Source organism: Oncorhynchus mykiss, chromosome 28 (assembly GCF_057628025.1).
Source record: "Oncorhynchus mykiss isolate SJ-2025 chromosome 28, ASM5762802v1, whole genome shotgun sequence".
In the NCBI taxonomy this organism is placed as follows: domain Eukaryota; kingdom Metazoa; phylum Chordata; class Actinopteri; order Salmoniformes; family Salmonidae; genus Oncorhynchus; species Oncorhynchus mykiss.
Window position 1 is genome coordinate 5,927,537 of NC_143049.1, and position 14,415 is coordinate 5,941,951.

General features: G+C 42.8%; 2 protein-coding genes across 3 annotated transcripts in view; one reads left to right on the top strand and one right to left on the bottom strand.

The window, feature by feature from the left end:
* The first annotated feature begins 279 nt into the window (after positions 1 to 279).
* Positions 280 to 7,151, top strand: LOC110508382 (baculoviral IAP repeat-containing protein 7). The gene is made up of 8 exons (XM_021588882.3): positions 280 to 2,538; positions 3,342 to 3,441; positions 3,554 to 3,632; positions 3,795 to 3,840; positions 4,739 to 4,954; positions 5,710 to 5,775; positions 5,872 to 6,102; positions 6,189 to 7,151. Exons 1-7 carry the CDS (start codon positions 1,989 to 1,991, stop codon positions 6,072 to 6,074), a joined length of 1,260 nt encoding a protein of 419 aa, XP_021444557.3. The 5' UTR covers positions 280 to 1,988; the 3' UTR covers positions 6,075 to 6,102; positions 6,189 to 7,151.
* LOC110508383 (sodium/potassium-transporting ATPase subunit beta-1-interacting protein 3) overlaps positions 6,558 to 14,415 on the bottom strand; it is a 131,004-nt gene continuing 123,146 nt past the window's right edge. The window contains exons 6-7 of one of the 2 annotated variants that reach the window (XM_036966655.2): positions 13,782 to 13,866; positions 7,435 to 11,511 (exon numbers count right to left, since the gene is read on the bottom strand). In XM_036966655.2, coding sequence (XP_036822550.1) covers positions 11,502 to 11,511; positions 13,782 to 13,866 — 95 coding nt within the window. In that variant the 3' untranslated portion in view covers positions 7,435 to 11,501. Of the gene's footprint in view, positions 11,512 to 13,781; positions 13,867 to 14,415 lie in introns of both variants that reach the window. The other variant, XM_036966657.2, reaches the window with a different exon arrangement.

Here is a 14,415-nt window from a genome sequence, read left to right on the forward strand (position 1 = left end):
GTGGTTTGCTCTCATGATTTGGTAAATACAGGAAATTTCCACGACAGGCTTTATAAACATTTTTTTTAACAATGTTTGCAAGCTGGTATGTTACACGTATCAATGCCAAAATAACATGCAAAACAGGCATCCCCACCAAAAAATAAGCAGAGGCCCGATTATGATTATCGATGAGGATTATCGAGTGTTGAAAAGATCTTTCAAATAGGCTACTGTGAGGAACTATTATCATTCACATGGAATACAACAAAATGATTTTGTTGACTTATTGCGTGAGGTGAATAAAAAATGAAGCTCAGTTTATTAGTGGTGGTGATACGTGCAGCAGGTCAGTTAGCCTACCTGCATGCGTGCTCATGCGCATGCTCCCCGTCAACATTAAGAGGACAGAGAAACCAGACACGTTCATTGCTCACATGGAGTGCTCCAAACAAAATACAATGACAAAATTGACTTAATAAAAAATGAGGGTAGGAAATAAACCAAAACTTGTTTCTCACAAGTGTAGCAGGTTTTGAACTCTGCAACCAACTATCCTCTCAGAGAATGAGAACATAAATGACTGCAGGCCTAATTAATCCAAGCATGAACAGAAATGTACATAACCAAGTTATGGGAATTAATGGTAAATGTACTACTGGTGACAAAATAAAGAATCAATGGGCAAACAATTAGTACAATAAAACAATGAATCTGCAAGAATTGGCGTGAAACAGCTGAGCACATTAGGGAGAGCTAAGCGCATTCTGGAAAGAGACATGCCAAAATATTTCACCACACACTCCTCCCCTTGTTCTTGTCTCAACATTTCAAATTATACACAAGACATTATCTTCACACATATTTTATATGCATTGCTTTTCAGTCAATAATCAGCTAGGCCTATTGCCACCCGCACTGCCCAAATTGAAAATAAATCCAATCAAATTTGATTTGTCACATGTGCTGAACACAACAAGTCTAGCTAGACCTTACAGTGAAATGCTTACTTACAAGCCCTTAACCAACAATGTAGTTTAAGAAAAATAAGTGTTAAGAAAGTATTTACAAAAAAAAAAACAGAGAGGGGAGGTCTACATGCTTGTGATTTGAAGCAATCCACAGCTTTTACAAGAAGCTAATGATCCTCTGTGGCTTAATCATGATCTCTGGTGAAACATTATGAATGACTTTTATTGATTTTGTATAGACAACAGTAACTTTATCATTTTAGCAAATGTATTTCAATTTACTTTAAGCTGTTACCTAATCATGTCCTATGCTTAAACTACTCATCACATTAGGATAAAACAAAAAAAATCTGACCCCGCACTGAGCACCATCTACTCAAAACATGTTCCCGCTGCTATAACTCTTTTCAAGCATACAACATTTTGCCACTTTTGGTGACTTGACCTAAATGGCATACTGTATGAATATGAACATAGCCCATAATTTATGGCCTGTAGGGAGGGCGTTGAGGGGGGCAGTGGCGGGGGAATTCTTGTGATATCCTCAGCAGTAAAATTTGAGCTTGATTTTCAAAAAGAAAAGTGTCGCTTTCGAATGATGTGTCACTTTCTATTTTCTGACCGAAATTGATGGATTGGGTACAATTTAAGCTCCCCAAAACAAAAGCTCAGAGTTCAACAGCTTAACCCTTAACCCTAACATAGTACGAATTGCAATGTGTAACATTTCATAGGAATTGTAATTCGAAACATATCATACGAAATGTGGGATGGACAGCTCTAAATGAATACATACCATACGAAACGTAACATATCACACTAATTGGAGTGTTCCAGATTTACATTTACTACATCATGTCTACTACCCCTGAGTACAGGTTGCAGCTGCGAGGTTTGACCGCAGGGGACTGACTGCTTTCTGTTGAGTGAGTTCTGGAATGCTGCCTTACTGCGCAATCCCTTCATACAGCTGCAGGGAATATATGTCCAGCACTGTGCGCTCCGCGCTACCACAGTCCACTATGGAACGGAAAGGGGATGACTGGCACAGGACCGAAGGAGAAAGAAGACACCACAAGTCCCAGGATGACGGGTTACAGGAGCGAGATGCTGTATATTCTGGAGAAGCCCCAGATGCGAGGCGAGGAGGAGCGGATTCGAACTTTTGAAAACTGGCGGAGGGACACACCAGTCACCGCGGGCAACCTGGCCAGAGCGGGATTCTATTTTCTGGGGCCAGAAGATAAGGTTCAGTGCTTCTGTTGCGGAGGGATCCTGCGGTACTGGGTCCATGGGGACAGTCCGATCGTCGAACACAAGAGGCACTTTCCCACCTGTAGTTTCGTGCTGGGTAGAGCCGTTGGGAATATCCCGCTGTCTGTCGTTTCCAGGTCCCCTTCTGACTCCGTGGACGGCCAGCTGTTGAGCCAGCTCCAGAGGATGACCGTGGACGACCAGGGAACGGGCGGGCAGGCTGTCTACCCTGAGATGGAGTTAGAGGAATCCCGGCTCACCACCTTCCACAACTGGCACACGGGTGCTGCGGTCCAGCCCAATGTTCTGGCGAGGGCAGGATTCTTCTACACAGGTACGCAATAGTCTTTGTTGATGGTGACAGTGTGTTGTGAATTGTTTCTGAATTTCTGAACTTTTCTGAATTATGTTGGGTACGTTTAATAACTTACTTATTGCTTTTGGTTCCCTATAAAGTCCCATTAAGGTTTGTTGAAGCTTTGCTTTTGGATAAAGTTAAGCACGCCTTGGCAATTACGCATTTGCTATTTGATATTCAAAAATAGCAGGGTAGTGGAACTGTGGTCACTACGAGTTTCCAGTCTTTGTGTGTGAGTTCATGTGACAATAGTGACGCTGAGTCATGTATTTGTGGACAGAAAAAGCTGGACAGGACTCGGACTGCGTAAAGGAGAAAATACCATCGCTGTAGTGCTTAGACTGTTGTGGTATTTAAAGCTTAGAAATTAAAGCGACTATGAGAGAGAATTAGAGAAACTACTTTTCCTTTGTTTGGAATTCAGTTTTGGAAATGCAATAATACAATCCACATTCTCACAGCAGGAATGTTTTGGGTGTGTATCATTGTGAACATTTGTCTCATTGTGTTTGTGTACACATACAGTTTCCCCTTGGTGTGTACTGTATGCATATGTGTGTTTGTTTGTGTGGGTGTATGAGTGTATTTGTATGTATGTGTACATGTGTTTGTTTACTTGTTTGTGTGTGTGTGTGTGTGTGTGTGTGTGTGTGTGTGGGAGAGAGAGAGAGAAAATGTGTTCCTTTAGTGTGTGTCTAATATTCAGGTAAACTCTGTGTCAGTGATTATGATATGTAAGTGCTGTGATAATACTTGGTCTGTGTCCCTCACACTCCTAGGCCACGGTGACAACGTAAAATGCTTTCACTGTGACGGAGGGCTGAGGAACTGGGAACCTGGAGATGACCCCTGGCAGGAGCATGCCAAGTGGTTCCCACGGTAACACACAACAGCACCAACACACACTACCTGTAAAAAGGCATTCTGTAAAGCCTTTGACCCTGTGTCCACGGTGCGGCTGGGTCAATAGGCTACTTCTTTCCTTCCTCAGATGTGACTTCCTGATCCAGACGAGAGGACGTGACTATGTCAGCAATATCCAGGCTACCCACTTCCACAGAGAGACTGTGGTAAGTACCTTTATACCTCAGTGTTGTCCTTCACTCTCATACATTGTCATACCAAAATCTAATATAATTTGCATATTCATAATGTGTCATCAGAACCGTTGTGGTCGCTGCAGTGTGTTAGGGCACTCCAGAATAGATCCTGAGGGTGGATTTGTTTTCCAGGGTGGATCACAGACACCGGTGTATCAAGAAATTACTTCAGAAAATGGTGAGTCCCAGAATACAAATGAAAACATTGAAACTTACATTACATCCGCTTCATTCTCTTGACCCCAAATGAAATTACAGGGTAATCCGCCCCATGTGTAAACCTGTGCTGAACAAACACAAGAAATATGGATTGCCTTGGAAACGAATACGCTGCTTCCCCTTGGCTGCAGACTAAGAGGATGTAGTATTTCGGAAGTGGGACCTTAATCATGTGAATGTAGCTGGATAATGACAAATACTGCTTGTTTCAGCTGTTTTAGAGAACAGGCAGAGGAACAGATGGATCCCTCAGTGGTGCTTTTCAATTGAGCTATTAGAGCACAACTGAACTGAATTTCTTCCTGTGGATAAATGTGTGTCAGAGGCGATGTGGGGCCCTGGGATGCCTACTCTATCGAGTCACACACCCTGGGGTACTGCTCTCTCTACTGGGCTGTTTATCAAATGATAGAATGCTCACACTTGTCATCACATACTGTTGCTGAATCTGCACTGCTATCCATCTGTTTTTACAGGAGTGGGAAAAAATCATTGCTTTTGCTTGAACACACATATCTCTTTTGGTTTTCTCACGGAGAGAGAGATTGCCTCGGTTAGATATACTTTTTTTCAGTGCTTTTGGTTTTCAGTGAAACTCTCTGTCTCATATATATATATCATTTTTCCCCACTTCCCACCTAAAACCTGTCCCCTTTTTTTCTCTCCCCCATCCTCCATTCCTCTCTTCCTGTCTTCTTTTTCCTCTCCCGTACTCTCCATTCCTCTCTTCCTGTCTTTTTTCCTCTCCCCCATCCTCCATTCCTCTCTTCCTGTCTTCTTTTTCCTCTGCCCCACCCTCCATTCCTCTCTTCCCTCTTTCTTTTGATCCCTCTCCCGGCATCTCCTCCCTCTGCCAGACGTGGTGGGTGGTCTGGGCACACCCTCAGTCATGCTGTCTCCTGTGGTCCAGACGGTGCTCCAGATGGGCTTTGAGGCTGGCCTGCTGGAGAGTCTGGTCCAGACCAAGTACCTGCTGACCGGCCAGCACTACACCTCCGTGTCTGGCCTGGTCACTGACGTACTGGCTGCTGAGGAGGAGGACAGGACCAGGGGGCTGCAGAGCAGAGTCCAGGGTAAGTATGGTGATCATGATAAGGATTATATTAAGAATGATGGATTGAATTTACATAGAGCTTCCTGATGCTCAATGCACATTGTAAGGCCCTTACAGAAAAACTGCATGATTTCACATGTGGAAACTTGTTTTTGGAACACTTCCCATGTGATCACATGTTCACATGTGTAGTTTCATGTTATCACATGTTGCTTTACATGTTGTCACTTTATCACATCAACTTCACGTAAGATCACATTAAATCATGTTCTTGAAAAACTTCACGTGATCACGTGAAATTCATGTATTTTTTTCCATAAGGGTGGCAATGGGTTCTTTTAGATAGGGCAAATGTCTAGAGATTGACCCTTACTAACCCCTGTGAGCTATACCCAGGCAGGTGCTGCTAATATACACCCTGGTAGTGGATGAAGTACTTGTCTTGAGGTAGGGACCAGCAGGTGGGCTGGGTAGAGTCCAGGGACCCACAGAGCAGGGGTAAAGGCCATAACTTTAATAAACAGCCTAAAACTTTTACCCTAAGGGGTGTCCTAAAAATAGCCTGCCGAGACCCATGTTGGTATTTTCAACTCTGATGTTGACCACGTTCATATTTTTACACATCCCTTTGATATTCTCGTGCATCTGAATTGATTGGATTGACACTGAGAATCAACAAATGGAGACTCTTGTTAACGATGTAAATAGATCATGTCACCGTGTGTAACCATGTGTCTCACCCTTGTTTACTGTTTGTGTTTTCTGTCCCATCAGAGCCGGTGGAGAGACAGGGTCCCAGTGCAGGAGGGGTCAGGACACAGACACCCATCAGAGAAAAAGGTCAGAGATCATATTACACACACACACACACACACACACACACACACACACACACACACACACACACACTCTTGTAAATTCATGTTTGTATTTCAGCAGTGGGAGACTCCACCCCTGAGGAGCTCCTACGTCAGCTGCAGGAGGAGCGGACATGTAAGGTGTGTATGGACAAGCTGGTATCCATGGTCTTCATCCCCTGTGGTCACCTGGTGGTGTGTAGCGACTGTGCTGCCAGCCTGCGTCACTGCCCCATCTGCAGAGCCACCATCAGAGGCAGCGTCCGAGCATTCATGTCCTGAGAGTCACATTCAAGTACAAGACCCTTGTGTGAGTCGGAGTGTGTATGTGTGTATATTCGTATGACAAAAGTATACCTAATACACCAACACACAATATCCTTGTTTCACTTTTAGGCGTTTGTTGGCCTTTGACAAATGAAGAGAGATTCTACAACCCCTCGGGGCGGCTCATCTTTCTATAGGTGCTGTGAGAATTTTGTGAAAATGTCCCCTGGATTTTAGATGCCTGACAGATCTGACCCATTCTCCTAACCACTGTTCAGCTGTTGATTTGCCCTGCTCAAAATAACCTCCAAAATCAAAATGGCTTCTTTTTGGCAGTAGTAGAAGTTGTTGAATATATTTATTTTGATGCAGTAAACACATTTCCAATATCATTATTGGTGTTTACAGAGATCAACTGGCAGAGCAAGAGTATCAGTCCAACTGCACATCAGATTACAGTTAGTTTGTACAAATACTAAAAATAATCCCTAAAACAAATTACCCAGAATCAGTTTATTAAAAGTACACATCATTTGGCCTCCCGAGTGGCGCAGCGGTCTTAGGCACTGCATCGCAGTGCTTGAGGCGTCACTACAGACCCGGGTGCAACCCGGAGACCCATGAGGTGGTGCACAATTGGCCCAGCATCGTCCAGGTTAGGGGAGGGTTTGGCCGGCCGTGATGTCCTTGTCCCATCGCACTCTAGCGACTCCTGTGGCGGGCCGGGCGCATACACGCTGACACAGATGCCGGTTGTACGGCGTTTCCTCCGCCACATTGGTGCGGCTGGCTTCCGGGTTGGGCGAGCAGTGTGTCAAGAAGCAATGCGGAATGGCAGGGTTGTGTTTCGATGGACGCATGGCTTTCGACCTTTGCCTCTCCCGAGTCCGTACGGGAGTTGCAGCGATGGGACAAGACTGTAACTACCAATTGAATACCACGAACTTGGGGATAAAAAGTACAACATTTGTTGACAAACTGATATTTACACTATTGAACACAACACAGGTCTGGACAAATATGATTACATAATTGAGTCACATGAAGAGGACTACAGAGGATACAAAATAAAGACAAATACAAATAGAAAAACAATTATCTACAAAGTGGACTTTTTTTTCCAGTGGTATCCATTACATGACCACAATAGGCTCCGACTAACCAATGTCAGGCTCTTCCATTCCCTGTTGCAGAGGCTGTTTTGCATTGAAAGGAAACATTTTTTTCCTGTAAATCTAATTATTTTAGGTGTCTAAAGATATTTTTTTATCAAGACATAATGTGCAGTGTGTGTTCGCTGTTGGTCATGATCCTGGCTACAGTTCATAAAGTGTATCTGGTCCTTTGTTCATAAGTATTGACAGACAGCCATGGCTTGGTATTGATAAGCTCGGGTTTATTCATTGGAGTGCAACAGAGTATTACAGATAGAAATGTAATGCATAGAGCTGGCATTATCTATGACAGAATTGCACAATACATCTATATCTGAATCTTCTGTAACATTGCACTGTCCTGAAATGTTACATTTACACCTCAAATTATACCTTATTCCCTATATAGTGCACTACTTCAGGATATCATTTGGAACAAGGCCCATAGTTTACAATCATTATTTTTTGCACCATCACTGAAGCCACTACCACTGTTCTGCAAACGCATTCATATGAAGCCAATATCAGTTAATATCATCAGCTCAGAAGCCTGTCTATCAAGCCCACAAGGGGATAAGGTGTTGATCAGGTGCTGGAAACATGAGACCGAACCAAATTCCAGTCTCCATACGTGCTGTGTTCAAGGCTCTTTTGATTAAGTAGAAAACAAGCTTTGATTTAACAAGGGTATTCATCACATTCATGCCACAGCAGATTGCATCAAGACAAACGATACAAATAAATACAAATGAATGTAGAGCCTTCAGTTGGAACTAAGAAGTACATTTGTTCTTCTGAACGGCGTCAAGTATAAGACTGAATGGATAGCATGGAGATAAAGAAGTATACAGTGAGATATAGGCTTCATACATACATGCAGGGTAGTACACTGCACCTTTCTATGGGGTCCAGTAGGCCAATAACCCAAACGGTGTATTATATCTTATCAATAAACATTATGCCATGAAACCCTAAATGACAAAGCAGAGGGCTTTGTTGAAGTCCAGAACAGAAACATATTCAGTAGTATTTGAATGTGTACATGACTACATTCAACAGCAGGGGGCAGTAGTGGTACACAGGAAGATTAAGGCAGAAAGTGGACAGTCCAGGGAAATGAGGTGCTCTTAGGCACGGATCTATGATCAGTCGCCCCTTCTCAAATCTTGATGAGGGATAAAACACAAAACTCACCTTAGATTAGTGTCTAGTGGCAACTCCATTCTACTCATAAAGGGACACATCCAAAGACCCAGGCAGTTACACACTCTGTAACACAAAGTCCAAATACTCAGGAACTAGCCCCCATCTTAAAGTTTGGACAAAATAGTTTATGTCAATGGATTGTGGGATAATTGCTCCCCAAACCCACAGAGACCCAAACATAGAATAGATTATTACTGTATAATACAGAATATCCACAGTTATCATACAAAACCCATAAAAAAAAGGATTAAAATGTATCACAGTTGAATCATCGATCTATAGATGGAATGATAGAGAAAACAGCTGGTGTACAGTATGGCTCTGCTCTCTTGCTTTGCTATATTTGTGCTACTTAAAACCATTTACACTCCATTCAATACCTTTGTATGCCATGGAGGGGAAATGTAGACAAACTACCTCTCATATCGCATACTATTCTGGATAGGAAATACAGTGAGCCACAGTGTATGACTTATGATCAACTGTCAAACACTCACAGTAGTTGGAGGCAGTTGGGTTTTTGGACAGGGGCTTTAAGACACATCTAAATCCTGACACAAACCTCAAAGCTCCACACCATTAACTGTAAAACAAGGTGACAGATAAACCGTTTTCCTTTCATTCCATCCCGCTCTACAGTTTAAAGATGAAGTCTACTGAAACACTGTATATCATAACCTGTCACATCACTGTGAGTAAGACTAGATTAACAAAGACTCAAACATTATTGCCTGTTACTGTAATACCTTAAGCTATCTCTGTTATGAGGTTGTTGTTGTTTAGTTTGCATTTCAAAACCCTGACTCAGTCTTTTTCCACCTTTTTTCTCTGGTTCTATTTTTGACTGAAGCCCCTGTAGGTTTGGTTGCTTTGTTTCCCTACCTCCCTCCCTCCCCGTCTCCCACTCCTTTCCCCCTTCCCTCCCTACCTCTTACTGCTTTTCCTGTGTATTTATGCGCACAGATCCTGGCCTCAAGTAAACAGCAGAACACAATAGTTCATTCCATTCCACAGGCTCAACTGTAATTCAGCCTAAGAGGATCTGTGACCAAGCCATAATAACACTCCAAACCACAAAGCCGCAGACAGAGAGGCCTTTCAGACCAGAGAACAGGAGGAAGGATGAACTGTCGGGTTCACACAAGTTTATATGTGTGTGTATATACATATATACAGTACCAGTCAACAATTTGGACACACCTACTGATTCCAGGGTTTCCTTTATTTTTACAGTTTTCTATATTGTAGAATAATAGTGAAGACATCAAAACTCTGAAATAACACATATGGAATCATGTAGTAAGCAAAAAAGTGTTCAACAAATCAAAATATACTTTATATTTGAGATTCTTCAAAGTAACCACCCTTTGCCTTGATGACAGCTTTGCACTCTCTTGGCATTCTCTCAACCAGCTTCATGAGGTAGTCACCTGGAATAAATTTCAATTAACAGGTGAGCCTTTTTACAAGTTAATTTGTGGAATTTCTTTCCTTCTTAATGCGTTTGAGTCAATCAGTTGTGTTGTGACAAGGTAGGGGTGGTACACAGAAGATAGCCCTATTTGGTAAAAGACCAAGTCCATATTGTGGCAAGAACAGCTCAAATAAGCAAAGAGAAACGACAGTCCATCATTACTTTAAGACATGAAGGTCAGTCAATCTGGAAAAATTCAATAACTTTTAAAGATTCTTCAAGTGCAGTCGCAAAAACCATCAATCGCTATGATGAAACTGGCTCTGATGAGGACTGCCACAGGAAAGGAAGACCCAGAGTTACCTCTACTGCAGAGGATAAGTTAATTAGAGTTAACTGCCTCAGAAATTGCAGCCCAAATAAATGCTTCACAGAGTTCAAGTAACAGACACATCTCAACATCAACTGTTCAGAGGAGACTGCGTGAATCAGGCCATGGTTGAATTGCTGCAAAGAAACCACTACTAAAGGACACCAATAATAAGAAGAGACTTGCTTGGGCCAAGAATCATGAGTAATCAACATTAGACCGGTGGTCTGATGAGATCAAATTAGAGATTTTTGCTTCCAACCGCCGTGTCTTTGTGAGATGCAGAGTAGGTGAATGGAATATCTCCACATGTGTGGTTCCCACCGTGAAGCATGGAAGAGGAGGTGTGGGGGTGCTTTGCTGGTGACACTGACACTTTAGAATTCAAGGCACTCTTTTTACCAGCATGGCTACCACAGCATTCTGCAGCAATACGTCATCCCATCTGGTTTAAGCTTATTGGGACTATAATTTGTTTTTCAACAGGACAATGACCCAACACACCTCCAGGCTGTGTAAGGGCTATTTTACCAAGAAGCAGAGTGATGGAGTGCTGCATCAGATGCCTTGGCCACCACAATCACCTGACCTCAACCCAATTGATATGGTTTGGCATGAGTTGGACTGCAGAGTGAAGGAAAAGCAGCCAACAAGTGCTCAGCATGTGGGAACTCGTTCAAGGCTGTTAGAAAAGCATTCCAGGTGAAGCTGGTTGAGAGAATGTGAGAGTGTGCAAAGCTGTCATCAAGGCAAAGGCTGGCTACTAATTGATTCCATATGTGTTATTTCAAAGCGTCGATGTTTTCACTTTTATGCTGCAATGTAGAAAATAGTAATAAAGAAAACCCCTTGAATGGTGTGTCCAAACTTTTGACTGGTACTGTATTTATAGCTATGATCTATAGATAGATCACTAGTTCTGATAGAACAATGGACAGAAATACAGCCATTGACAGCAGGTACTGTATGTCTCTGTTGTCGGATGCCGTTTGTAGTTAATTTATAATTTATAATTTATATTTGAGTACACAGTAAGAGATCAGGCCCATGTTACACTGTAATTACCCCCTCCCCATCCCCCAACCCTATCCTCGCCTTCCCTCCCACTAACAACAGAACTGGGAAGTACAGTCATCCTTAAGCAGAGCACCAGTAATTTACATGTTTGAAGGACTGAAGAGATGTAGAGAACCAGAGGAATGTCTGGCCTGCCCCAGTGAATTCTCGGACGGTTGTTGTGTCAGTCAGAGCAGCCACTTTGTTTCCATCGGAACCTGCAATGTTGCCTTCTGCCCTATTTACGTAGACCTGGAGGTGATAGAACACAGAAGACAGTAAGTGGGTGAGGAACACATGCACATGAGTACACAGGATTTCCAGGACATTTATTATCTAGGCTTTATATCCTTAGTGCTGGAGGAGGGGAAAAAACATTCCTTCTCTCTCATTTGCAACAGAGATGATGAAGCTATCAGGAGAGATGTCCTGCAGGCTAATAATACTTCCATTTGGGCTAAGGGAAATTAAAGGACTGACGCCACTGCCCAAATTGTTATTAAGTTTCCTGCATAATTGAATAGATCATTCCAATGGAAGCTGTGATGGTGGTTATAAGGCAGAGAACCTCCAATCCATGGTATTTCTACAGGTAACTGCCAAAATAAAGGAAACACTTGAGTAAATGAGGTACACAAAGTATGTTGAAAGCAGGTGCTTGCACACAGGTGTGGAATTAACATCTCAGCGTGCTTAGGGTCGTATAAAATGCCCAGTTGCCCATTATTTAGGCTACCAAGGCTAGAAGAAGAGATCTCAGTGACTTTGAAAGAGTGGTGATTGTAGGGGCAGGTTTAGCAGGAGCTTCAGTGATGAAGACTGCTGAACTTGCTGACGTTTCATGATATGGCCGTCACAGCCGCCAGAACTAGACCCAATTTTGAACACCTGTGGGAGATTCTGGAGTGGCGCCTAAGGCAGTTTTTTCCACCACCATCAACACAACACCAAATGATGGAATTTCTCATGGAAGACTGGTGTGGCATCCCTCCAACAGAGTTCCAGACACTTGTAGAGTCTATGCCAAGGTGCGTTGAAGGTCGTCTGGCAGCTTGTGGTGGCCCTATTAAAACAATATGTTTGTGTTTCCTTTATTTGGCAGTTACCTGTATGTCTATATGCACAAACACACGCACGCACGCACACACACAATGACATGACAAACCTACATATTCCCCTAAGCCTTCAGACAAGATATAGCAGGTTTAATAGTGTTGTTTACTCCATTCAGGCTTATTCATTCTCCCACACAGAGCTAGCAGAACCAGAAAGAACGTTGATACGAGTCACAGAAGAATAGTCTACCATGATACGGTTGTTATGTACTTCATCCCAGTAACAAAACCTGTACAATTCACATATTTATTGATTTGATATGGGCTAATCTTTAATGAAAACACACTGGGCTGATGTGTTGAGGTATTGAAGTGCATGGTTAACTGGATCAGACAGGAAACCTAACTCAAGTCTCCCACACACTAGCCTATTTCTCATATTCACCCACCCAGAAAGGGAGCCTAACTCTAGACTACCCCACACTAGCCTATTTCTCATATTCACCCACCCAGAAAGGGAGCCTAACTGTAGACTCCCACACACTAGCCTATTTCTCATATTCACCCACAGACAGGGAGCCTAACTGGCTATACACTAGCCTATTTCTCATATTCACCCACCCAGAAAGGGAGCCTAACTCTAGACTCCCACACACTAGCCTATTTGTCATATTCACCCACCCAGACAGGGAGCCTAACTGGCTATACACTAGCCTATTTCTCATATTCACCCACCCAGACAGGGAGCCTAACTGGCTATACACTAGCCTATTTCTCATATTCACCCACCCAGACAGGGAGCCTAACTGGGCATACACTAGCCTATTTCTCATATTCACCCACAGACAGGGAGCCTACCTGGGCATACAGTAGCAGACGTGTTGGTGAGGAAAAAGTATTAACACCTACCAACATGTCCCAAATGACACCCTATTCCCTATCAACTTTTTTTGTTGTCAGAGCCACATACCTTTATCACTGGCCAAAGGTAGTGTACTATTTACAGTAGGAACATGTCCAAAGCTCTGTCCTGTTTTCTATGGGACCATATAAAATGTCCCGACCCCTATGACATCACACCATGGAACCAATGATCTGCTGTCATTTTTAATTGCGTGCTTGTTAGGTGAAAACTGAAAAGCCGATCAGAGTAGAGTAATTAAGGGCTTATTCCAATTAACACTGTGTTAACAAAGAATAAGTTACATCTTAATTCATCTCAAAGACTAGCTGCAGAGAAACAAAGTCATGCAAGAGAGAGTTCTCAGCACAATGGTAAAGGTCCTAGCTCAGAGAAACATGAGAAGCGCTATTAGAATACATAACACTATGTACTGCCTAGACTACCTTTGGAAGACACGATACAGTGTTCATATAATGAAAACTAACTGACACATACAGAAACATAAAAAACTCACAAACAAGAACAAATACCCCCACCCCCCACCCCACACACACCCTACTTACAGGTACATGGGCTTTAAGAGGAGGTGGGATGGTTTCTCATTGACATGGTAGAGAGGGAAGGGGTCAAATCCACCAACAAAATCAACTGAAAACAAAAGGATCAAATGGTAAAATGACAAATGCGATCAGAAGATGACAGACGTTGATAGGCAGAAAGAAACCAGAGTAAAACAACATCCCATGACAGATATGGATTGACAAAATGGAAGAAAACAATAGTGATTATGGTCAATTAAAGTAGAGAGAAAAGAGCCCAATGCTACAAAACACAGAGTTAGACATACAGCATGAGAGGGCTCACAGACAAGTGTTGACATTCCAAGGGGGTACCAAAAAATACATCCAAAAACAAACTTTCCATATTTCTATTGACTATCTGAGGTAGAGGCACACTTCTGTGAGCCCAGGGCACGAGGAGAGAGCTGTCAAAATAAGCTCTTTATCGCTGAAAAACAGAGGGTGACCTTCACTAAGTGACAGGCCGACAAACTAACTCTCTGTTTATTTACTCCGAAAAAGAGAAGTACAGAGTGCTGCAAACAGTCAGAGAGAGGGAGAGAGAGATATAGGGGAAAAGAGAGAGGAAAGGACTTTGACTTTTTACTGACACAGAGCCAATGAGATGAGGTTAAAG

What these genes read in the sequence shown, in the direction of transcription:
- LOC110508382 (XM_021588882.3), top strand. Translation starts at nt 1,989, where the DNA reads ATGACTGGCACAGGACCGAAGGAGAAAGAAGACACCACAAGTCCCAGG. An exon ending in GGCAGGATTCTTCTACACAG is followed by an intron (nt 2,539 to 3,341) that starts GTACGCAATAGT and finishes TCACACTCCTAG; the next exon opens with GCCACGGTGACAACGTAAAA. An exon ending in ACTTCCACAGAGAGACTGTG is followed by an intron (nt 3,633 to 3,794) that starts GTAAGTACCTTT and finishes TTTGTTTTCCAG; the next exon opens with GGTGGATCACAGACACCGGT.